The sequence below is a fragment of the Biomphalaria glabrata genome, chromosome 6 (assembly GCF_947242115.1).
Source record: "Biomphalaria glabrata chromosome 6, xgBioGlab47.1, whole genome shotgun sequence".
Taxonomy (NCBI): domain Eukaryota; kingdom Metazoa; phylum Mollusca; class Gastropoda; family Planorbidae; genus Biomphalaria; species Biomphalaria glabrata.
Window position 1 is genome coordinate 35,689,918 of NC_074716.1, and position 27,711 is coordinate 35,717,628.

Below are 27,711 nucleotides of genomic sequence, written 5' to 3' on the forward strand. Positions count from 1 at the left end.
TATTTTATAGATCTATATAGGCTAGTGGCAAATACCATACCTTTGCTAAAAATATAAATGTTCCAGTATCCGGTCTATTTTCACCTTCCATGTTGACGAATAAGTCAAGAAAGGGCAAATAAAAATGTTGTCTGCCTTCAAAGCAGGTAAAAACATGTAGAATCTAGATGTAGATTCTTAGATCTAGATGAAGTCCTAGATCTAGACTCAACTCTAGTGTCTAGATCTATAGTCTTAATCTTTACTTTAAATTAGTCTTTAGATTTTAGGTCTAGATCTATAGATCTATCTAGATCTAAGTCTTAGACTAGCTACTACTAGACTAACAGTAGTAACAGTCACTCAACTTCACTTGAGGCGGAAAACAGATTGAGCTTTCAACATTCTACTTTTAGGACCATTTTTTTGACTAATTTCAAATTAGCTATTATTGACATATTATATATCAATTTTATTGCCCAAGAATAGAGGAATTCAAAAAAAATAAAATCAGAAGCAACAGATATTATTTAACTTGAAAAAATGAGGTCAAACACACTTACCCCTAATAATGAAAAATTCATCACTCACAGAAGATATGTCTAAAAATCCATGAATTTCACAAATTCACAGTATTATTAACAGAAAAATGTGTCACAAAGTAAAATATTTTTATAGAACATTTGAAAAAAACAATAAAAACTAGTTTCTTAAAACATTTATGCCTATTAATTAGCCTCCCCAGACCCCAGCCCCTCCGTTAAAAAAAATGGTTGCAAATGATACTTTATAATCATCCTGAAAAACAAAACCAGTATCAGTTTTGACATATTATATATCAGTTTTAATGCCCAAGAACAGAGGAATCCAAATATGGTTCATTCATTATCATCAGACAAGTATTAGACCATAAAAAATTAGATCAAACACACTTACCCCTAATAATGAAAAATCCATCATTCACAGAGGGTATGTCCAATATTCCATGAATTTTACAAATTCACAATATTATTAGCAGAAAACTATGTCACAAAGTAAAGTATATTTATAGACCATTTGAAAAAACAAACAAACAATTTTTAAAAATATTTATAACTAATAAATTAGCCCCCCCCCCTCGCCCCACCCTACCATAAAAAGTCTTTTTTTTTTTTTTTCTTATATCTTCATGTTTTAACAAACTAATATCAATTTTAGATAAAGTTTATAGATGTATAATTTTAGACTAGAAAAGATCTTATATTAAATGAAATATTATCAAGATTTAGATCTCTTCTAGTTCTTGATCAATTTTTAGATCTAGGTCTAGACTACTATACTCTGACTCTAGTCTAGGCTTATAGATCTATATTAGTTTAGTCCTAATAATAGGTTTTGCATAGTACATGATGTATTCTGTTTACTATCTCATATGATCTCAATTTTTGTATTTGTTGTAATTGTTGCTGAGAAAAGAAATAAAAACAACTTTTATTTGGTTTATAGATTCTATGTGTTTGTTGTTATTTTTAACTATGTCCATAAACCATAAGTAGATCTATATTTAGTCTCTATCCTACACAGCTAATAGTTTTTAAAAAATTATTTAATCTTTCTAGATCTAGTAATCTATTAGATTTATGCCTAGATTTAGATCTTTAAAAGGAAAAAAAAAGTGTTTTTGCCGATATATCTACATTCTAGCTCTATCATCTAGATCTATTAATCTAGCTAGAACTACCAAGTATCCTACCTACTTGAATCTCTTCTCTATAGTATAATCGACTAGATCTAGATTTTTTCCACTTTAAGTAGTTTAAGATGTAGATCTAGAATTCTAGATTTAGAGATCTAATTAAGCCCTAAGTTTATAAGCTCCTATGAATTATATTTAGATATAAAATCTTAGATTTAATCTACATTTAGACTTAGACAAGATTCTAGATCTACACGTGTACATCGCAGTTACTAGATCTAGAAATGACTAGATTTAGAATAAATTAGATCTCATATTTTTTCAATGTTAAAATCTAGTTTTAAGTCTATGAATAATATTTAGATGTAGAGATATATTTAGACTTAGGCTAGGGTCTTGATCCAAGCGTGTGGCCCGTGTACATCGCTACTTGACTATCTACTTAAATCTACTAGAAATGACTTGATTTAGATCTAAATCATCTAAAAGAATTTTTCCACGTTAAAATCTACTGATATAGACTCTAGTCCTAATTATATAAGTTACTATGAATTATATTTAGACATAGAATCTATTATAAAATCTTAGATCTAATCTACATTTAGACTTAGACTTAGATCTAGCAAGTCTAGATTCTAGATCCACGCGTGTACATCGCCACTTGACTATCTACTAGAAATGACTAGATTTAGCTCTAAATCATCTCAGATTTCCTAAGTCTATAAGTTATTATGAATTATATTATTATATTTAGACACAGATATACAATTTTAGATCTACATTTAATCTAGAGACTAGACTAGATCTAGATCTAGTCTGATCCACGCGTGTGTGCATCGCTACATGACTATCTACTAGAAATGACTAGATTTAGCTCTAAATCATCTCAGATTTCCTAAATCTATAAGTTATTATGAATTATATTATTATATTTAGACACAGATATATACAATTTTAGATCTACATTTAATCTAGAGACTAGACTAGATCTAGTCTGATCAACGCGTGTGTGCATCGCTACTTGACTATCTACTAGAAATGACTAATAGATTTAGCTCTAAATCATCTCAGATTTCCTAAATCTATAAGTTATTATGAATTATATTATTATATTTAGACACAGATATATATAATTTTAGATCTACATTTAGTGAATTTAGTCTAGAGACTAGACTGGATCTAGATCTAGTCTGATCCACGCGTGTGTACATCGCTGCTTCACTATCTACTACTTAGTCTTAGCTACGACTAGTACTACTACTAGAACTAGAAGTGACTATATTTAGATGTCTAGACCTTTTCACGTTAAGATGTAGATCTAAGTCTATAACAAATTACTATGAATTATATTTAAACAAAGATCCAGATCTAAAATCTTTATCTTAGTCTAGATCTAGTCTAGATCCGCGCACGCTGGCAGCGCAAAAAAAAGGACGCATTTCCCGAGTCATGATGTTATTTGAAATGAAAACAAACGACACTCGTAGTGAAATGTAAAATATTTACCTAAGCAGTTGATATTATTTAAAAAAATGGTCTGTTATAGTTTCAGTCTATGATAAGGCTTAATAGATGTTGTCGGTTCCACTTATTCCGCGAGAATGAATAAAAAATTAAGCACGATGAAAAAAATTGATGAGGTCAAACTGTCCCGACACACTTCCGATGGGCTTTTAAAAAACATGTTTTTTTTAAAAACTTTATTTTTTTTATACACCAAAAAAATAAAAAATAAAACACTATGATTGCTGAAATAAAAATAAACGTGTTTTGAAATTAAAATTGGTACCATTTAAATGATATTTTTATAAAATTGTATGCATAGTTTCACGACGCACAAATTATGAAATGGCATCGAGGCTATTTTTTTTTTATTTTTAAGATAAACTAACAACTTAATTTCTTTTCTTTTTTCTCTATCATTTAGAACAATCATTTCTAAACAGTAAGCATGCATTATTTCATAGTAATGATATAGGTTTATATGTTTCTTACCTTTTCAAAGGGGAGCACATAAATCCAAAAGTAAATCCTGTGTGTCTTTTTTTGCATACTTCATGACATTCACAAATGCACAAATTTCTTATAAAAACGAATTTCAAAAAAATATTGCTAATGAAGCTTCCACAAACATAGGTCTACCCATCAGTAAAAGGAAATATACCACAGGTGTTGTATATATGGAGAAAATGAATAATGAACTTCAAAAATGCATTTTCAATAGAAAATCTGTTTTCCGCCTTGACTAAGACTGTCAGTCACTGTCACTAGACTGTGACTACTGACTAGACTCAATAATAAGACTGTCACTAGCTAGACACAAGATCTAATTATAATTAATATTTAATCAAATTTAATCTAATCAAAATTAGAGAAGCCAGAAGGCTGAGAAGGTAGTCTAGTTTAGTAGTTGCACCAAAAAATAATTAATCCGGTATTGTATTAGTTTACATGACCAGATTGGTCACCAGATTATTATTATTAGATTCTATAATGAAATGTCTATAATTTAGGGAGGTGAAATAAAAAAAATTATCTTTGAAAAATCAATTTTTCGTTAGTACATCATTAAAATACTTTGAAAGAACTTTCCAATGGCCAATGGTGTATAATATGAATATGTATAAATTATGAATGTAGGTTAAACAGTTAGAAAGTTATGATTTTTTTTTGTGGCGTTTTGACCTAACAATAACATTGGTTGACATAACAATGAAGATGAGAGCGTCTAGCTCCCTCAGCTCGCGAGACCCCTCCCCCCCCCCCCCCCCCCCCCGCTCAAAATGTTAAAAAGTTGGAATTGACTTGCCTAGACGATAGATCTACTTATTAAATAAGAAATTTAATAGTAGATATCTAGTATCCGTAGTAAATTTCTAGCTCACAAATTTGATTTCATTTATATATATATGAACTTCACTTGTTTAGAATGTAAATATTGATGAAATAAACAATTATCGGGTCTAGAGCTACAAGAAATGTCAAGGGGTGTGGACAAAATGGTGGCTTTGTGATGGCAGAAAATAACCAAATATTTAAAAGTGGGATCAAAATCGTCTGAAACAATATTTCTCAAATGCGCTTTAAAATTAAAAACAAAAAAGAAGAAATAAATTAAACTCTTTAAAAGCTTTTTAGACCTTATACATAATTGCTATATCTACTAGCCTAGGCAAGATTTAAGTATTAAAATAGTTTAGTTTTCAAAAAAAAGTAAAAAAAAAAAAAAATCCCATAGGGAGCAGTGCAAATTTATATAATTGATAACAATTGAAGAAATAAAGTTATCGTGATAAAACTTGGCAGAAATATGGCCAGATATATTTTCTATTAGTACAAAAAAAATCAGCTTTTAAAATGTTACCTCAAATGAGTATCAGTAAAAAGAAAAATACATATACTTTCAAGTAACAAAAAAAGTAAGAAAATACAAAATTTTTTTTAAAAGTCCACTTGAAAAAAGTGTTCCTCAATATAAAATGTATCCATATTCACCTCTTTTAGCCACGATTTCAATGGATTTAAAATCATAATCGATTTCAATTAAGGGCCTATGTACAGAAAGTAAGAAAAAACGATCTCAAAATTTGATGCCATTTTTTAACTTCCGGTCTTACGAATTTTCACATATCTATATAATTTTATTATATATAAATCGAAGATACAGAAAAAGAGTCCAGATTAAAAATATGTAATTTAATTTAATTTCCTTGGAGATCATCAAACTCCATTAGAGTGAAGGCTTGAGAGGCTTAAATCCTCTCTTGCAAAAGCCCTGGACAGAAACCCTGCTGTCTTGCATAGCGCATACATGTCACCATACAGGTCAAGAATTTTTTGCTTTCCCAGACCTGTCAGTAGGTACTTTGACAAAAAATTCAAAATGAATATATAACAACAGAAACTATCTAGTTATGTAGAGCTTGCTTAGAGGTTTACAATGATACCAAATTTATCTTTCTATGTTATATAGGAGCAAAGTTATGCCGTTTTATGTGTAGAAAAATGGACTATATACTATAGTCACTATAGAAAATATCCAAAAAACTGTGATCGAAAAAATGAATTTTCGTCTTTATCTCATCATAACTTAATAGCCAGAATAGATAGAAGCTTAAAATTTGGAACACATCTACCCCATTTTATATGATTTTTAATTTTATTATTTCACCTCACATGCAGCTAACATCGATTCACAGCTAATTCAATTGTTTGAAAATTGACTTCGATCCTTTTTCTAGAACTCCGTTTGATAGAAACTTCCTTCGCTTTCAAATATTTATAAATATAATGTAAAATAACACTTCTAGCATTCTCTCCACTAGGTTGATCAAAGATAAGCTGTTAAACAATGCATAAATCATTTATACTTCATATTATCAACGAGAATTACTAATGTCTGGCGCCACATGTCGCTGCATCATGGAGTGACTTCATTTAACATCGTCAGGACGGGCCCAAACTTGCCTTAATAAGCTGATTTCCTTTTATATTTTGTGTACCTAAGTATAGAAAAAAAAGATTTCTAGCACTACTCTAGCTATAATAGAAATATTGATTTTAATACTATAGTCATAGATTGTTATGGTAGTTATAATTTTTCCACTTAACCATTTCGAAAAATAGCCTAATTTGGCGTCATTTATAACATGTTAGGGAAGTTTTCTAAATTTTGGAACAAAAATTTCATTAAAAAATAATGAAATAACAAAATTTAAGCATAAATCTAGGTCTAAATTCAATAAAATAATACCAAGCTTGCTTAAAAAGGATATTAAATGCAAAATCATTCTTACCTATGACTTTACTGTACATTTTTAAAATAAACATGAGTTTCATTTGTTGACAATGTGACATCATTCAAAAGCTTAGGAATCCTCCTTTAAGATTAGCACAAGGGTTTTTAAAAAATAAAGCAAATGTAAAAACAACAATCAATCAACTAACATCATGGGTTTGAAAGTCTAGCCATGCTGTTTCAAAACTATATATCAGCTAGTCTAGCAGTTTATAGGTCAGTAGAGTAAGGATGTCAAAGTACCTACTGTCAAGGCGGAGATCAGCAAGTCTAGGGCAGTCAAACAAGAATATATGAGGCACGGTTTCCTCTTAGTCTTCTTCCCCGCAGCGGGGGCACTGTGAATCAAACTTTGGCCATAGCCATGAGAAATATGAGCCAACAGGACAGTGGCCTGTCCTGCACTATGCTATAATAGCTTGCTCAGGCTGGACAGCCTCCATCACGGGGAAGTGCGGTCAGGGCGCCTCATGGGTTCCCAGATTCCACTGCCTTTTTGGGCACTTGTCCCAGCACTCAAACCACTTTTCCTTTTCTGTTTTTTTATATTATAGCCAGAGCATGATGAAAACTTACAGCCTGTTCAGTTGGTGGAGATAAATAGTTTTTAAAATATATTTTTTTAAGTTTAATTTCTTATTACCGTATATTGTCATTGGAAATAAGCCATAAATTTTTGTTTTTAAAGCTTAGCACTAGACTACCACCCTTAAGTTAATTGCCAACTTTTTTCTGTTTGTTTTTTGTCTTTGTTTCTAACAGATTAATTAGATTATTAGATTTAATAGTGAAACTCATTTAGAATGCTAACAAGCTTTTGTACTTTAAGCAATTACTAAATTGACTAAAGACTAAATATAAATTATGTAATAAAAGTATAACATAGATCTACAAATACTAAAAAAAAAAATAGAAAAAAATATTCACATTAAATATAACCTTGACATGTTGTAGCTGTGATAGTAAGTGTATGTGTTTTGAGTGGCTGGTAGTGCAGTGTGTGTGCCTGTGTATGAAATGACCAGTGGACCTTGAGTGTACATGGTTGAATGAACTGCAGTGTGTCAGGACTGTGTAAAAGGAAGTCAGTTTAGAGAACAAGTGGCTGGAGTAAAGAGCATAAATAGAGACTAATAAAATCATTGTTGTGTTTATTGAAGCTTGTTATTTTAGTGTTGTTTTAATTTAGTCTTCGTTGCTTTTATAATAATAAAAAAAATATTTATACCACCACATCATTCAGGTATATTTCTTTCACTCGTTCAATTCCAAACAAAATTATTAATTACCAATAGTCAATAGTTGGTTAATTGGCTAATGACTGCTTAATGCACAGGGTTAATTAGGGATACCAGTAGGCCTGACACACGCAAACCATAATAGTAAAAAGAGTAATAAACCAACTATTGAATGTAAAACAATGAACAATATAAAAATAAGCAATATCCACAACAAAGTAGAGAAAGTCATGATTGGATTGTGGCATGGAAGGGAAGATTTGGGAAATGTTACAATGGTATCGCTGTTAGTAACCTTGTGATGGCTCCAAATAGAGACTGGGCCGATAAAAAGCAAAGTTTCAAATACAAAGACTTTATTAAATCTCTTCAGTGAGATGAAAGAGCAACAAGATGAAATAGTATGAGTGTTACTACTTCTCTGGACCAAATAGGGGAGGGGGGAGACACGCAGAGTGTATTTGTCATACATAACTGCTTATTAAATAGAAGCTGGTGACAACATAGTATCCAACACAGGAGTTTTTGTCATACATAACTATTTATAGAAGCTTGTCGACAATATAGGATCAAACCAAGAGAGTTTTCATTGCCGCGTAGTTTATGTTGCATCACAGTTTTTAGTCCCAGTCTTGACTTAGACCTCAGTTGAAAAGTATGTCGGTGATCTAACAAAGAAAGCGAACGGCGAGATCAGAATTGGCCAAGTAACTCACCGTACCTTGCCCCTCCCCTTCCCCTTTATGAGTATACCAATGATCCTAATAGTAGCTGACGTATATGGCCACGGCGCTGGCGAAGCTCCGAACGGGAAAGGTGATTACATCACACTTAGTTCTGCTGTGAAGACAAACATAAGTGTTGGCGCGTGTTGAAAGGTACAGAAGAAGAATTGGGGGGGGGGGGTAGCCACCAGTACGGTATGGTAGGAGAGAAAAACTGGCTAGAATGTAATACTAGTGGATTTATGAAAAGAGAGGGGGGCAGTAGGTGGAATCGCTACCCATCCCCAACCAGACATTGTTGAACAAATTTAGAGTAGAAGAGGAGCAGTTTTTTTTTTTTGTTTTTTTTTTATCAAGTTACATTCGGCTTATACCCCAGCATCTTATCTGTTCTCCCACGAAGCCTGGGTATACCTGCAGTTTATTAATGTGTTTGGCGGCAAACGCTCGATCTCTCTGTCTGTTGTTCCAATCTTCATTGCGTCGGTTGTAGAAGCAAGTCTCTGTAGTGTGGTTTGTTCTACCATAAATTTGACATTAGAAACGAACTTTTTGCTGATTACATCTGTATTCTTGTTCCTTTTAGGTATATTGGGCTCTTTTCTTCATCTTTCTTTCTTCTTATATATATATGTATATGTTGGGCTCTTATCTGTGTTCTCTCTAAACAAATAGAAGAGAGTGGGAGTTGTTCATCTCTACCTCTAGAGATATACCTTGTTACCCATGTAGAGGTGTGGCTTGAAGTCCAGCCCCCTAAAAAAGATTTACTACCAAGTAAACAAACTCCCTCGTAAGGTGTGATCTCTAGAGAGTGTCAATATGCTAACATTAAACCTATGTCCATCGTATTTGACTTGTGATCACCTTTCTATCAATAAACTCAGTGTGATGGACTTAACGTGGGAGTTGTTAATCTCTATCTGTGTGTTCAATAATCATTAAAAAATATATTAGACATAACTGCCTAAAACATGAGCTAATCATAGACTAAAAGACTTTATGACTTTACATGCACCAAGAACAAGATTCAAAACTAGATTTACATTTAAATTGAAATATAGATTAGATTTAAATCTATACAATACCTTTATCTAGATCAAGACTTGTTTAATGTCCCGTGAAGCACCACAGACAATGATAAAACAATAAGGTTTACATTAACTTAGATTAAAAAATAGTATTCAATGTATTTTAGATCAAACTTGAGAATAATAAGCTTAATTCTTATTATAATTCAAAACTTTGATGAGAAAACTACTTATATCTAGATCTCTGAGATTTTCTGGTATCATTCAACATGAGGCGTTTCGGGTGCTAAAATGAAAAAATGTGGGACACCATGTCTATTAATGTCTCCTGTTAATTACTATGTACCCTTTTCCCAAGAAAATGGAGCTTATTGTGTACTAAGCAGTATCAGAGATACCATTTAGTAATTCCCATCTCATTAATAACTTTGTTTAAAAAAATATTGTTCTTCTTGTTAAGAGCGTTTGAGGTGCTTCACCTGGGACACCAAGAGCTATTTTACTAAAATTATATAAATGTTTACAGTTTTTAAGAAAAATTACACTGTGTAAATTAATCATAGATGCTTTTAGTAAGAGAAACACAATTGGGAGCAGAATCCTTTACTTTGTTTACAATTGATAAAGGTTTAAAATTTCAAGTTAAGTGGGACACCATGTGATGCACCTGTGACACATTTTTTACTGCAGCATCTAAGTAATACCAAAGTAACTATAAAATAAAAAGATATAGATAAAACAATAACATTATATTGTTAACCTATTTCAACAAAAATATCTGTTGAATAATCTTTGCTTTTAGTAGAATATTACTTCAACCTAAGCCTGGAATTCTATGTTACATCAAAAGATGCCATTTTGTGCACTATTTCACACATTTTCTATAATTTTAAAATTCCACAATGCACCTTTCAAGCTTAAAATATCACAATTTATAGATAAACCATTTCTACGTGAAATGAAAAGAAAATTGTGACATTTTAATAAGAAGTTTTTGAGTTATAGACTTTTTAGTGAGCCAATACCTATTTGTCACCAGTACTGGAGAAATACTCATCTGGAACTTCAATCTAAAGAAAATACGAACTATTTAAGATTTAAGCCCTCACTTTATGAAAACACAATAAAAAATAAAAAAATCTTTGTTTTACGAATGGAAACTATTCAAGATAAGATTTTAATCTATGAAAAACTTTTTTTGGGGGGGGGGGGGGGAGAAAACAAAATAAATGACTTTTGAAGCATTGATAGTAATAATAATAACTAGTCGACCGGCGGCGTAGCATGTAATACGCCGCTATTTTGCAGGGCCGGCCATAGGCCACAGCAACCTATCCGACCGCAGTGGGCCCCAACTTTCATAGGACCCGCATTTATTCTATGTGTAAATTATTAAATTAAACTATTTTATAACTTATAACAAATTTCTCGTGGCCGCCTGATTTACCAGGAGCTCCTGGAAATCTCCTGAAATTGCAGAATATTTGAAAAAGTCATGGAAATCTTCACAAGTTATTAAAAATCTTTTGAAAACTCATACAAATCTCATGAAATATATAGACAAAAATTTGTCATTTTGGGGTGTCATCCAATATGGAAAACGCCAATCCTACAGGCAATAAATAAAAACTGCATTATGCATTAGCCCTAATTGTGTAATCTGGTGAAAGAAGCTTCTCACGCCTCAAACTAATGAAGAATTACTTTAGTTCAACAATTCTCTTAGATTGAAACATTCATTAATTGTTGCTATTGAGCGTTATCTATGTAGGAAATAAAATTTTCATGATACACTGTAAGACTTTGCTACACGCAAGGCTCGTAAAGTTCGTGGGATAACTCTATCTGCAGAAATAAAATAGTGATCTTTCCTTTACTTCTTCTTCTCGTCCAAACTCTTGAGCGAAGAAGAGAATTGTATATACAGATTCATAGGACCCGCACTTTCATGGGACCCGAGCTAATTCAAGATGTATAAATTATTATTAAATTAAACCATTTTATAACTTAAAACAGATTTCCCACGCCCTCCTGTCGATTTACCAGGAGCTCCTGGAACTCTCCCGAAATCGCAAAATATTCGAAAAGTCCTTAAAATATACAGAAATATATATACCAAAATTGTCATTTTGAGGTGTCATTCAATATGGAAAACGCCAATCTTACGTGCAGCATTATGCATCAGCCGTAATTGTGTCACCTGGTGAAAGAAGCTTCTCGCACCTCAAACTAATGAAGAATTACTTGAGGTCAACAATTCTCAAAGATAGATTGAAACATTTGGAAATTCTTGCTATTGAGCGTGATCTCTATAGGAAACAGAATTATTATGATATATTCTATGACTTTGCTACATGCAGGGTTCGTAAAGTAATTCTGTATGTAGTTAAGAATGGATAAAATGCATAGACGAATTTACTTTGTAATACAAACTCTTAAATTTCACGTATTGTCCACTTCCCTACCCAAACTTGGCCCCGCAAAATCCGTTTCGCATATAAGGCCTCACAATGGTTAAGTTTCGCATATAAAAGGCCTCACAATGGTTAAGTACAGCCCCGCTATTTACATATATATACATAGTAGATTACTTAATCTCTTTCCATGACTTCTTGGTCACAATGATAAAGTCTGGTGCTGCTGTTTTGTGTTTGTATATTGTTTTACAATGTTTTTAATGTTCCGTCAGAGTTAAAGATAGTTTACTTCTTAGTCCATACCTTCCGCAGGACAAAGGGGGATGGGAGCGGGCAGGGTTTGATAAATTTAAATGACAGTCTAGCGCGCAGGCAGCCATCCGTAGTGTAAACACTCTTCTTGTTTTCTCTTGGACTATCCGCAGAAATAAGAGAGTGATCTTTCCTTTACTTCTTGTTTAAACTCTAGAGGGAAGAAGAGAATTATATATATAGATAATAATCTTTATTGTCCGTATGGAAATATGTCTTACAATTTGTGCATTACACCAAACAAAAAACATAATAACTATAAGAAACCAAAGTGTACATTCACACCAGACTCACTCATAATTTACATGTGAAAAAGTTTTTATCAGATTGTTCCTATTTAATGATTTGATTGCCAGTGGAACAAAAGAGTGTTTGTGTCTGTTTGTCTTTGCTATCGGTGTCTTGTATCTCTTTTGTAATGGTAAAATCACAAAATCCTGACACAAAGGGTGATTCTTTATTTGAGGATCTTGTTAGCTTTTTTATAGATGTTTGTCTCGAACAACTGCCTAAATGGAGTTTGTTTGTTTTTTTGCCAAAGATTTTACCAGCAGCATTTAGGGTTCTATGAAGTTTATTTTTATTTTTAATGTTCAGATTGCCATACCAGCCAAGGCCTTTTCGCTAACATTAAACGAGGAGAGTTTTCTTAGTAATCGTAATCTTTGCTGCCCGTTTTGCTGATATAATCAGTATTTGCATTAAAATTTAATATCGTGAATTTGACTGCAATGATGTGTTTAAATCAACTATGGTATTGTTGATTAGGAGAAAATGAGTTAATTTTATTTGTTACACTCATTCCTTGAGATTAAAAGCTCATTACAGTCACCTAAATTACAAAGAAAAAATTAACATGTTATTGCAAAACAGAATTTTTTGCACAATTTTATGCAGGGAAAATTTAATAAAAATAATAAATTCAATATCTAAATTATACTTAAAAAGTTAAAGAAAACCTAAAATTATATATGGATTTTTATTTGGCTCAATCCTAATATGTAGCCAATTGAAAAGTAGTAAGTACATGATTTTTAAAAAATGCTTGTACTGTTTTATGCTCTTATACCTTACAAGTAATAGATTTATATAATTATATCTATTTTCAAGTTGCCTTCAGACCAGTTATTCATGGAAATAACAAGGTTGTATCTGCTGTTGCAATGCGAATGATGGCATCAACTGCAGCTGTTACAAAAGTTCCTTTTGTTGGAGAAAAACCGCCTACTAGAGAAGAACGCATTGAACAGTGGGACTATGTTAATAGCATATTTTATGGACCAGAACGAGACACAAAAAACTTCCCAATTCTAAAACAACCTGACAGAGCTGAGTCAGTTAGACTTGGTGTGTTCCCAGCTAGATGGTTTGACTTATTGTATCCAAAAACAGGTGTTTCAGGTATGTTTTGTTTTTCTTTACATATAACTTTTTGTTATTTTAGTTTCTATAGGCAAAAGTTTTCATCTTTGTATGTTTTTTTAGGACCATATGTTTTTTTGGGAGGATTTGCTTTATGGATGATGTCAAAGGAAATAATGGTAATTGATCATTACTTTTGGGAATTCCCATCCTTCTGGATAATGATTTACATCCTTTGCAAGCATCCAAAGATTGGTCCTCAAGCCAGAAAGTATTTAGAAGACAAAATGAAGGTAAGTGGATTTGTTCAAATTAGGGGTGCACCGGATAGTCCCTCCGGCTCCGGCTTCTGCCGAATATCCGGCATTTTTTTACTATCCGGTGCTATTCAGCTCCGGTCGGATATCACTACCGGATAGTAAACCGGATAGTAAAAAATACACCTATTTAATATGCATAAAGTGGACCTCGTTCCATTACTGTCTGTTATAGAATGTATTAATGCTTTTATGAAAACAAAATAATGTGCTTAAAAATAGAGCCATTATGAATATGCACCAAACATCGTTTATTATAAAGACAAGGCGTGTTAATAACTTAATATAAATAGAAATGAAACTTTACACCATAAGTGCGCTTTACATACAGAGCAGCAATGGCTGGCACTTTTTTCAATTTGTCTTGACCTTTGAGTAATTTAGTTAACATGTTAAAATGCTACATTCCTTGACTACGTCATGCTGACCAGACGTCTATCTAGCTGTGTGGGTATATCTCCAGAGGTAGAGATGAACAACTCCCACCCCCTTTTATTTGTTTAGTCCATCACATTGACTTTATTTATAGGCAGGTATCCACAAGTTAAATACGATGGACGTAGGTTTAATGTCAGCGTATTGACACTTTCTAGTAGTCACACCTTTCGAGGGAACTGAGTTTGTTTACTTAGTAGTTAATCTTTATTGGGGGGGGGGGGCCCGGACTACAAGAGCCACACCTCTAAGGTGACCAGGTATATTTCTAGATGAACATCTCCCTCCCCCTTTTATTTGTTTAGCCCATCACACTGAGTTCATTGATTGACAGGTGACCCCAAGTCAGATACGATGGACGTAAGCACTCTCTAGAGGTCACACGAGGGAACTAGGTTTGTTATTGGGGGGGGGGGTTGGACTAGACTTTACATTATAAAGTCGTATTACATACGTAGCAGCGATGTCTGGCACACTTTAAAAGCTTGTCTTGAACTTTGAGTGGTCTAGTAACCATGTAATATTTCTTAACTATGTCAAGCTGATTGTCTAGATGTGCGGGTATATCTCCAGAGGTAGAGATGAGCAACCCCCACCTCCTTTTGTTTAAGTCCATAACATTGAGTTCACAGATAGGCAGCTGACCACATTAAGCCAGATGTCAACGTGTTGACACTTTCTAGAGGTCACATCTTATGAGGGAACTGAGTTTGTTTACTTGGAGAAGAATTTTTATTAGGGGCGGGACTACAAGCCAAATCTCCATAAGGTTACTCTGGTATGAGTGTGTTTATTATGAGATAGGTTGTCAATCAAGAGTCTGGACCACAACCCACACCTTTTATACTATTGGCAGGGACAATAAGTTTGTTTACTTAAAGTCTCAATTAGGAGGCTGGACTACAAGCCAAACAGACACTGACCAGGGGTATCTTTAAAGGGAGGGCTCAAGAGACTCAACACGCTCAACTTCTTATTTGTTTAATCCATGACAATGTATTGATAGACATTGACCATTCTTAAGCCAGAATGGATTAACGCAGATTGTTGAGAAACATTGACACTGTCTAGAGGTGACTAGATGATGAGACTAAGTTTGTTTACTTGGAGAGAAATGTCATTTAGGGCGCTGAACACACGTTCGTTGCACAATAAAATAAAACAAATATGTGCATGTGTGCGTGTATGTATTTTTTCCCCTTGTATTAAAACTTTTAGAAAGAAAACTAATATCATTGTTTTAATCTATTGACTTAATATATAAAGGAAAACCTAACAGTACAATTTAACATCGCAGAAAATAAATTGATCTTAAGCACCACAATTAGATCTAGTAAACAAAGAAAAAATATGCTGAAATGTTAAGAAACACTTGACCTCTGTAACTAAGGTACAGATATAATTTATCTATAGGCCTATGCTTGACTGACCATGCCAATGTGTTATCTTTTTTCGCCTGCACACTAAACACTATTGCGAATGCCCAAGAACAAAAACGCGTGATGGTCAACACCATCATCTATACACACTACACTAGGATTACATGTGTTGGCTCACTACGTCTATCTGACCAGATTGTTACTATCAGTCGAACACAGAGTCTATTTATGTTTTTTTTTGGTACGGAGGGTGTGAATGAGTTTTTTTTTCTTCTATAGTTGATTTTCCTGATTTTCTTAGATCTATATAACAGTAGATCTAAACATAGATACCAATAATAGGCCTACAGACTACAATTAAATCTATGCTTCGCAACATTTAAGGCTCAGGCTATGAGTAGGTATAATAGATGTTCCTGCTGTTAATAAAATATCGTTTGCCGCAAATGGATTAATAAATATATGACCTACTACGCTTCAGATTCCAACTATTAACTAACAGCTATCAGTATTAAGCCCTTGAAACCAGAACCAGAAGCAGTCTTTGGACTTAAAATTACAAGTCTGATGACCAGTTGTTGGTCAGAAATTCTTGAACACATACATCCAACCACCATACAAGCCAGATGAGAGATTTACATTAGTAACTAGTTAAATATATACTAACATATTTTACATTGACCCTCCAACACACAGCCTTTATGGTTGGTGGCCTCGTACATGCTACACAGATTAATTTTTGTTTATAAATACTGTTAAGCTTGAATAAATCAATCAGTAACAGAGTTTAAAACAATAAGGTATATAAAAGGAAAAAAAATAATACCAACAAATATAGGTATGTTATTTAACAGTTTCGTAAAATGCTCAGCAATACAAGCTATTTACAAGACACTTAGGTATTCGGCTCCGGCTCCGGCCCCGGCCGAATATCAAATTTTACTATCCGGTCATATCCGGCTCCGGCCGGATATCAAAAAGTACTATCCGGTGCACCCCTAGTTCAAATACATTTTCATTAAGAATTTCTTAACATTAAAAACCCTGTAAACAAATACAACCTCACTGGCTGTGTGTGTTTATAGTATAATCCTACTCAGAGTGACTGTATATAAAAAGAAAAGACTGTAAACAGTTATTAAAAACCTGTTATAGCACATTTAACCCAATGGCGCTTTTTCTGGTTTGAAAAGCTACCCTTTAATTCCTAAACAAAGAGAGGTAATCCTTAATCACCACATATATATATATATATATACACACATATATGTCTATACATATATACACACATATATGTATATACTAGCTGTGACAGGTGGGGAAATGTGACGTGTGTTTGGCGCGTTTAATGTCTAGGGGATGATTATTTTTAATGCTATCACACCCCCACTTATCAACATATGAATCGGGAGCAGACACGCAACGAGACAAGCAATGAAAGATAGATACAAAAGTTAAAAATGAAGAATATTTATTTACATAAATATACATATAAGAATAAAAAGGGGGAGGGTTTGCATCTATCTCTAGTGAATAACATGTTTAATCATCACTCTTGCACCTAATAAAAGAGTATGTCACTTTGTCCTCTGACTTAGCTGGTATTCCTGTTGATGTCGCAGCTGGCTGTGTCCTGGCTTGAGGTTCTGCAGCTGGAGGTGGTGCTCTAGCGGATAGAGGGACGCCGGTGATATAGTTCTTGTGGAGTCTCAATCCCAAGCTCTAATATCTATAGTGGGCACAGTAGGGCGGGTGGCCGGCTACCGTGGGCACAAAGTTACTGCGGGCAGAGCTGATCTGCCGTGGGCAGTGTAGTTGACAGGATATGTCCAGTGAGTTGCAGAGGGTTGGCGTAGCTATGACGTCTCGCACAGACCTGAGTCCATAGGGACGTCGCACCTAATAAGATGACAGGTGGGCTGTCGAATAGGCGGGCAATGCCGATAGCGCCAAGTGGTAGAGTTGAGTAGATCTCAGTAGGCAAGTGCAGCGCTGAATAGCACTAAGCACAGATGCAGGTAAATAGATCGTTGATCCAATGAATAAATAGGCAGGTCAGTGAGCTAGTGCAGTGCTGAATAGGGCTTTAGCACAAAGATAGTAGGTGATTCTTGATACCAAACAAATAGGCAGGTAAATAGGCAATAGGTGATTCTTGATAGCAACTAGGCAAGTGCAGCGCTGATTAGCACTAAGCACATAGATAGGCCAGTAGGCAAATAGGCAGGTAAGTGATCCGATAAATAGGCAGACACCTGAGGGAGGCTGCGGATAAATAAAGACAAGTTAGGACATGTCTCTTATGCATCTTATCGATGCCCTCGACTGAGGTGCATTCGTCAGATTGGTAAAATTGCTTTAGAGCACAAAGGGGAAATGATGACAAATGGGATTTGGAAAAATAGATGGCAGATAGTAGCAATATAAAATGTACATAAAAGGGAAAGTAATAATATAAAAATGTACATAGAAGGGGAAATAATAATCTCAAATAAACAACACAGGTGGATAGAGAAAGAAAAAGGGGGGGGGGTTGAATTGGGCGGTGGTCAGCGACCCAGATGATTGTTTACATATGTCCGTGGGTCGAGAACAATGGAGCACGCTTGAATGGAGAGTGTGTCCGTTCAAGCGGGGTAACTCTCATAAGAGTAGAATGACTACAGTATCAGTGCGCTAGTAAAGTTATCAAGGCGGTCAACCGAGATAAAGGAAATAAAATGGATGTACAAATATATACATACATGGTTGCATCAATGATCAATTGAGCAACGTAGCATTAATAGATTAATGCAATACTAAAATATATACATAGCACATGTTTATGTTTTCTACTTACGCCAGTGAGAAATACACAATGCACTAATTAAATATAAATGAACTAAGCAAAATACACATGATAAAATCCAATGGAAATATACACAGAGTAATTAAGATGGAACTTGTGATTAAGTTCGGCTTACCACCAGGTATTCCTCTAGGAGGGAGAATAAATAATATAGTCCAGACTCGATCGACAGCGATAGAGGAGTGAAAAGGGTCTGGCTTGATTTGAATCTACTTATATATGCCTGGGAAATGTGGGCGGACACCGGAAATGTCCTAGGCTAAGAATTAGCTTACACGTGGGTGGATTTGACTCGAGGTGGGAGTCGCACCTTGGGATATCACGCGGTGCGTTGACCAGGGTAATCTCTTAGATCAAAGAGAGACGTGAGAGATGGGGGGGGGGGGGAGAAGGATTAGCTTGCATTCAAACCAAGGTGGGGTCAACCGCGACCGTCCTTCAGACATCCGGCGAGCAAGACAAAAGAGATTGTGTGTCTACCTTTCCCCGATCAAGGGCAGATAAATGAAAGGACGCGCCTTAGCTATCTCCAAGGTGGTCAACTAAGTCTAGCCTGGAGAGGAAAAGGTGGCGCGGGTGAATGATTTAGGGGTAGGATGGACAAATAATTAAAATAAAATAAATAAATAATGAAAAATAATAATTAATGCTGTGATAATTTTGAGTGACTCTGACAGCGAGTTTTTGACTTGTCACACTAGCCCGATTTTACCCGCTGCCCGCAGGTCTTAACTTGCGTATCACTGATATAATCATTGATATAGTGTATTATAGTCACTGATATAGATTTAGAAACAATTAAAGAAAATAATAATGTTATAAGTAAAGCGAATGCATGAATTCATGAATATAAAAATATAAATGGAGCTAAAAATAGCTAATTGACCTAAATGCAATTTTTTAATGAAAACATTGGCTTGTGAATAGATCCATATTTAGAAGAATAGAGTGGCGAATGAATGTATGTAAAAATGCTTTAGAAACACAAATTTGAAGGTTAATTTGATTTAAATATATGAAATGAATGGACTATATTTTGTTCGTGTTTTAAGTTAAAGTATTAAGTAACTCTGTCATCTTAGAATTAGATCAAGAGTTAGAGTTAGATCTAGGCTTCGGAGCTTTGTGTGCAAGCTTTCGCTCTGCGCATTCATGACCTTTCCTTCTTGTCTCATGTAAACATCTCTTTTTGGGATATAAAGTATGTCAGGATGCTAAATTTGCAGATGTAAGGAAAGAATGTATGTAAAAATGCTTTTGAAACACAAATTTCAAGGTTAATTTTATTTAAATATTAGAGACACGCATAAGCCTTACTTTCTGTTTGATAGTATAGATAATGCTATATGGGCAGCATCTAGCAAATACCTATTTATTATAGTTTCTTTCCAACACTTTTTTTTTTTTTTTCTGCTTTTGCTGTTTCAATTCTTAAAAATTAGTATTTTTTGCTTTGTCAGTGAAAATATCTTTAAGCTATTAATCAAATGGTGAAATGCTAAATCAGATTTTTAAATTAAGTTGGGTCATAAAGACTTTTTACATAAATGCAGGACATGCTGGAACATTTCATTTAAAGCATGACAGATGGTCAAAGGTGGGACTGTCTTTTTCTAAATTATGACAGAATAGGAGAGAGCATTTGAAGTCTAATATAAATATATATATTTATTTACAAGGGTACGACTGAGCGTCTGATTCATTCACCATTCTACCACTTAGGGTGGACAAAAAAATCTGAAAACTTATTATTTACCTTGTGCCAACAGCAAATATTCCTTCACAGTCAAGATAAACAAAATATTTTAGAAAAGCAAATTTGACTTTCCCTTTTTTTTTCTATCCTATCAATATTTCCATTTTGAATTAAGAAGACTAAGAATGCTCAGAGATGTATTTATGACTTTTGTTTTGGGTTTGGGGGGGGGGGGATTTTTTTCACATTAGCATCTATCAGAATTAAAGATTTTTACATCCTAGCCCAAACCTCCTGAAAGATGGCAGGCAATTGGCCCATTCCCATTCAACTTCTACGTATGATAGGGAATGGTCAAAATGCAGGACGTTTCATTAGAAGAAAAAAGGAGGGGAATTCCCATCAGAATATTGTATACTACTACTGTAATGCTAGTCTTTTTTTTTCTTATTTTCGGTCATGACTGATCAAGTGAAATTGTGTAAGGACTTGTGTTCAAACTGAAATATTTCTGTTTATATGAACCTTAACATAACAGCTATCTTACTGTTTGCAATGTTTTTGTTTTTTTTAATGTCATAAAAATATTTTATATTTTTCTCTACTTTTTAAAAATAAAATTTTCAAAAACATTTTTGTCTTTAAAGTTTGAAGAGTTCAAGTATTTCACTCGTCCCATCAATAGATGGAAGGATGCAGCTAATGCAGAAATAGCCAAGAATGAACGTTTGATTGAAGAAACTGAAACATCAAAACATATGTATTTGGCTAAAAAGGTATTCATAATTTTAAGATCGATTTACCTCCAGAAACCCCTTGATTTTCACATAACAAAGCAACTTAACAATAGCAAACAAAATGTAAGTTCATATAAATTTCATTCAAACAAAGCTTTATTAATTTTAAAGATAAGGGAACAAAATGTCTTTTTTTTAAATTAGTATTCTCTATGATGGTAAAATTTAAATTGTGACCCCCCTTTTTTTTTATTAATGCTTAGAAATCTGTATAGCTTTCTTAAGTGTGACGTCCTGATGACAAAATGTAAATTTCAGAGAACATTGATCTAGTTACCCCCCACCCCCCCTCCACCCAATTAGCCAAAAACATCACTACAGGGATGAAATGCAATATGCAATATGCTCGATAATTCTGGAAAAAACCTATCCTTCCTAATGAAACTTTAAATTGACAAGAAAATTCTATTTCCATTCCACCAGTCTTATCTGCTCTATATGAGGAAAATGACATTGAGCTTGACAAACAAATAAAATAATCGTCTGTGAAAGAACATTTTGTGAAGGCTTGCAGATTGCATTCCATCATACTTTCCAAATCTGATATACCTTTTGCACCTGATGAAGGTGTTCCAGAGAAAGAAAGAGTTTATTGAGCTCATCGATAGCGATAAAAGAAAAATGATTTCTCTTTATTGTCAGTAACACAAATAGATTTAGTGTAGCAGTTAAAGCCAGATTTGATTTTTTCTTTCATTATCAAAAATTTATTTTTTGCGAAACATGGGTTGTTACCCAATCTAATAGTTATCAAGTTTGACTAAATATATAAAAAGATTTGATTGTGATCTTGCAAAGACTGTCCCAAGAATTCCAAAATTGCTGAAACAGAAACATGTCATACTGTCACAACCAATTGTAGTAATGTAGTTTGCTCTTATCCTGATCACTATCTGAGCTGTGTCATGCTTTTCTAATTGTTACATAAGTATGGAACAGGAATATGGTGGTTTCCAAATAGAAATATTAATAAATGCACGCCATAAAATTTCATTTATTTGAAATTTAATAATATTGAAATATGGAGAAATATCTACTTCAAGAATATATGGCAATTATTATTTGTTTTGTAATTAAACATAAAACTTTGGTAACACATACATCTATGAGATATTAACATTTGAATTACATTTTTACACCATTAGCAAAAGCACAGTTACTTATGCTTATGAACGAAAATAATTTTACTGTTAGGGTTGCCGCATTGTTGTGAAATGAAAAGAGATCATCAAGCTAAAAAGGTTGAGAACCTCTGCTCTAGGCAGTCTGTTTGTTCCTTCTCTTTAAAAAGATAAAAAGGATTTTTTGGTGGTTTTTTTTGTGCCCTTATGCATTTTAAAGAAAATTGACAACGAATGATAGCATTGAATTGAATGTTGAAAAACCTCTGGTAGCAAAACAAAATTTATGATTTAGCATAAAGGGGCTAGCTTTTTAGAAAACTCAATTTTAATTAAGTATATTAGATAGCCACCCGTAAAAGAATTTTTTAGAAATTTTAAGCATCGCTTCTATTCAACTTTATTTTATTAATTTTTAGGAAGGAATTCAGCTTCAGCTTGAAGCAGCATACAGGCAAAGACTACAAAATGCTTTTCAAGAGGTCAAGAAGCGACTGGTAATGGATTATTCATTTATTATCACTAGACACTAGATAATAGTGAGCAAATAGATGCTATCTTACTAGATTTTTACAAGACTTTTGACAAAGTTCACCACCATAGTTTGCTTAAAACATTAAAAAACTGGAACAGACACAAAATAGAGCTGTGAGATTCATAACAAACGAATATTCACATTTGACTAGAGTAACACCTTTAGTAAAATTACTAAATTTAGAAAGCCTTCAGGATAGAAGACTTAAAAAAAGTAAAGTAGCAATTATACATAAAACACTGAACCATAATCTTCAAAATACAAGAACAAAAACCAGTCACTTGGCAGAATTTAGGTCATTAGTTAATATGCATGGCTGCCTGGTCGTGCGGTTTGCGTCCTGGACTGTCGTTCGGACTTATCGATGGTCCCGGTTTCAAACCCTGCCCACTCCCAATCACTGTCATCCTGCGGTAGGTTTGGACTAGGAAGTAATTATACTTCAACTCTGAAGGAACATCTGAAACATGTAAAACATTTTACATTTTAGATGGTAAATTTAGATGCATGACGGGTAGGACGTAATCATCTGTTTGAAGTAACGTCTGTATTATATAAGATTAGACATGGTCATAGTCATATGTACTCATTTTATCAGCTAAGTAATCTTACCATATGAATACTGTGTTGATTGAAATATTTAAGATTTTAAAAAATTATAAACATCTTTGTTGCCAGCTAAATAAAAAAAAGAATTGAGCTATAATTTTATTTCAATATGTGGTGGTTGATCTTCATATCAAATCTCCTTTATTACTAGTTAGTAACCTATTTGTTTTGAAATCAGTTGAAAGTCTAATACTTTCTCCATATTGACATTATTTGATGCAGCAAATGTAAGAGCTTAGAAAATTGGATTCTGTGGTTCTGAAACTGTGCACACACAAATGATCCTCTACTTTGTACTTGAACTACAAACACACCTGATCCACACTTCCTTGAGTTTGTACACAGGAGACACCAAAGAGCTATAAGCTAGTTAGAGCTGTCCTCCACCACTGAAACCTTGCAGCTTGAACTAATGGTCATTGGGAGACTGATACAATTTGAATAAATACATTGACTCAATGTGACCTTGATCATATTATTTCACTTATTTAAATTACTTTAAAAGTTGTTTAATAATGGGATTTAGGCAATTATTTTTCTTTTTAAATTAAAAAAATGCTTGAATAGTTTTGCTTGTAAGTTAAATTTCCTAACAAATAATTTAATCTAAATATCTACGTAAAAAAAAGCTGAATAGTTGAAACTAATGAAAGTGAGGCTTATAACAATCTTGTGCTCTTAGCAGACTCCCTTACACTGTGATGTGTTCTTCACTTAGAAGCACTCAAAGAAATCATTGTTTCATACTAGCTCTAGCTACACTTTTGTTTCTGTTACACAGGCGCTAATGCTAGAAATATATTATTTTTTTTTACAATTTTGCTTAAAAAATTCATTCCAATTTCAAATGTTGTGCTCATTCTTCAGGACTTTGAAGTGGAAAAAGTTAGTTTGAAAAGAAAATATGAGCAAGAACATATGGTGAATTGGATTGTATCCAGTGTTACTAAAAGTATCACCCCTCAGCAGGTTTGTACCATAAATCTTAAATAAAGTTGCATTTTACCATATTTACCTTTTTCTAATTGTTGTGTGGGCATTTTTTTTTTTATTTTTAAAATATTTATTGAAGCCTAATTTACTATAAAAATTTTACTTTCTACAGAAAAACAAACAAAACTAAACTTAATTATTTTGTTATATTTTATAGATAAAGCAAAGTTACAGTACTTTTCATTTTTTATGATCTATTTATTTTCAGTCCAAAATCTTCTATTACTCAAACTCACTTAGTAAACAAGATTACAAAATGGCAGCCCCATATAAAATGCCCATTGATAGAATATTCAAGCCATGTTCTTCTTTTTCTAAAAAAAAAGATATTGCAACAAAATGACAACTGGCATATTTTATAATGTGAACCACAATTAGATTCTAAAAAATGTGCAGATATGTACACACAATTTTCATTCCTAACCTATATTAAAGAAAATTGATAATGGAACATTGGACCTTAATTAAATGCAATATAATTTTGAAACAATCATTTGCATTAATTTTTTGTTCCCTAAAAGAGAAATAGAACAACCTATCCTATACTATATATCATCTATCATGGTTCTCAAACAAATCATTTAAACGAGTTAGGAATCAAGGTACTTTTATTAATGAAATTGCTCCGAATGATGCCAAAGGAAAAAAAATCACAAGTCTTAGTAAGACTAAAAAATGTCTTTGTAAATGTGAAAGAATCATGTGGGCTTTTGTGCACTAGTTCTTATTGCATTTGCACCACTGGGTCCAATAGCAACTCATAACCAAGGGGGAATAAAGGTGTTTTTATTAATAATTAATTAATTAACGAAAGTCAATTGTTATATAATAACCACACAATATCTGTTGACCATCTTTCTTCATTCCTTTCTGTCTTTAGCCTTGGATAGAATTTCTTTCAATGACAGGCCTGCCCATTCTTTAATATTGTCTTCCCATTATCTCTCTGTCTGCCTCTTCTTTTTTCTGGTATTGTTCTATGGCCATAGAATTAAAGTTTACTTTTTGGACAGCAGTTAGCAGGTAATTGTGGGCTCTAATTGCTGTATTAATTCTGTTTCTAATCTCTTCATTTGTGATGCAGGTTTTTGCAAGTGATACTTAGAATCTTTCTGTAGCATCTCAATTCCTTTGCAAGGATCCTTCTCTCAAGATCTGCAGTCTGTCCCCTAGATTCACAAGCATACAAGAAAGTGGTGATTATCAGAGACAGCAGCAGTCTATTTTAGTGCCTAGAGCTATGCCTTTTCTTTCTAGATTGTTTTCACTTTTGCAAGTGCTTCTTTGGACTGTGCAATTCTGGACAGTAGTTCAGGTTTGGTTCCTTCATTTGAGACAATATGTCTGATGTATTTAACACTTGTCATCTTTTTGCTTCTTGTTTTGAAGCTTTTTTTTTCTTGTAGAATACCGGTATCCTAAGGTTTAAGATTTGTTCTGTTGTGCTTCAACCTTGTCTAAAACCCTCTTATTCTTCTAATATAATTTTGTCTGCTATTGGTTTTAGCTGGTTTAATAGTATAGTACAGGCTTTTTAAGGTTTATTTGTATTTATTTTATTAAATGTTTATGTGTATTATTATTTTCTGTTTTTTGTGTACTTGCTCCTTCTCTATTCTCTATCTTCTTTGGCCTAATGCTGGGTCAAATGAGGCAGCGATTGCACTAAGGCATTTACATCAGGTTTCGTTCAGATTGCAATGTGTTCAATCTTCGACGTCTACTATCCCATACAAAAACAAAGGAGATAATCATAACAGGGCTTCTCTATGCTGATGATTGCGCCCTGCTAGCTCACAATGAACATGATCTCCAAAACGCGGTCAACGAATTTGCATATGCTGCCGCCACTTTCGGTTTATCCATAAACCTTGGGAAAACAGAAGTCACCCAATAAAACCTACTCAGCCCCAAGGATCACCGTAAACAGACAGCCCCTTAACGTGGATAGTATGGCATCGAATGACGACTCACTTTCAAGGGAAGTTGATAACCGTCTGACCTGGGTTAGAAGCGCTTTTGGACACTTTCAGGCGAGACTTTAGCAGAATAAATAGCTCCGCCTGTCTGCATAAATCAATGTCTACCAGGCATTGGTTCTCCCAACCCCTATATGGATCTGAGACATGGACACTATACTTGAGCACTTTTACCAAAGATGCTTGTGCTCCATCATGGACATAGATGACAAGACCGCACTACAAACAGCGATGTCCTTGTGAACGCAGGTATGGACAGTATAGAGGGACTTCTTTTGGTCCCACAGTTGAGCTGGGCAAGACATGTATCCCGTATAGGAGACGAACATTTGCCAAAGGCAGTCTTTTTTGGTGAGCTAAAAGTTGGTTGATGTAACAGAGGCGCCCCACAGAAACACTTCAAAGACCAGCCTAGGCGCCAACTTGCCTTAGCTGACATAGAGGCATGCGGCCTCAGAACGAGACAGCTGGAGGTCACTCACAAAGACCGCAGGATACACATTTGAGACCAATAGAAAATCCGCTGCTGAGGACAGACGTAGACGTCAAAAAGAAAATCTAAATCGACCACCTGAGGACAATGGTTATGCTTGCCCTGGATGTGGCAAAATATGTAGGTTGCTGCTAGGGCTACGCAGCCATGGGAAATACTGCATTCCTCACTAATCTTCAGACTCGAAGACAAACCTTATTATTATCATTTTTCTAACAGAGAACAATATTGCACTAAAGATCTATATCTTTTAAATAATGCAAATGCTATTGAGGTATTAAATCCTTAAAAGCCAGAATGTCTTACCAAAAAAGTAGTTGTTTTTTGGTTTTTTTTTGTTAAGGAATAATTTCAGATGATGGTTAGTTCAATGTTTCTTTTTCCACAGGAGAAAGAAAGCATCAAGAGCTGTATAGATTCACTGAAGAGACTTTCTGCTAAAGCTGCTGCAGTCTAAATGTATTTAATGTACAATAATTATAGATATTTTCAATTGAACACTTATTAAATATACTTCAATTAACAATGCCTAAATAGTAATTTTATGGCATTCTTTTGAAAACAATTACGAATTTTGTGTAATAAAGAAGACAATTATTATGGAAATGTTTGTGTTTAATATTCTTGGTATTATTATTTTAAATTTATTTTTAAACCTTAATCTGATGTATTTGTTGAACCAAACTTTTTTGGTTTCTGAAAAATTTTTCCATTATTACAAAGCCTATATAAGTCAGGCCGTCTATATGTCTGGTACAAATCTTGTACACATTTTTCTCCCACTTCGCATTCTCGTATCAAGTTGAAATTTTGCACAATTATTCTTAGTCGGTGACAACACACAGTCAATAAAAAAATTAACCAATTAGTTTATCAATTACTTACTCAGACGTAAATCCTCCTGTGCCTTTCGGTGCATTGGGCAGCAAGCTGTCTCCACAACGATCTGTCACTGGCAATAAATACTATATA

The 27,711-nt window shown here is 33.7% G+C and overlaps 1 protein-coding gene across 1 annotated transcript; it reads left to right on the plus strand.

The window, feature by feature from the left end:
- On the plus strand, positions 1–27,345 carry LOC106076185 (ATP synthase subunit b, mitochondrial-like). Its single transcript, XM_056031428.1, has 7 exons — positions 1–146; positions 13,286–13,576; positions 13,661–13,830; positions 20,860–20,988; positions 22,550–22,627; positions 24,142–24,243; positions 27,128–27,345. Exons 1-7 carry the CDS (start codon positions 125–127, stop codon positions 27,194–27,196), a joined length of 861 nt encoding a protein of 286 aa, XP_055887403.1. The 5' UTR covers positions 1–124; the 3' UTR covers positions 27,197–27,345.
- The last annotated feature ends 366 nt before the right edge of the window (positions 27,346–27,711 follow it).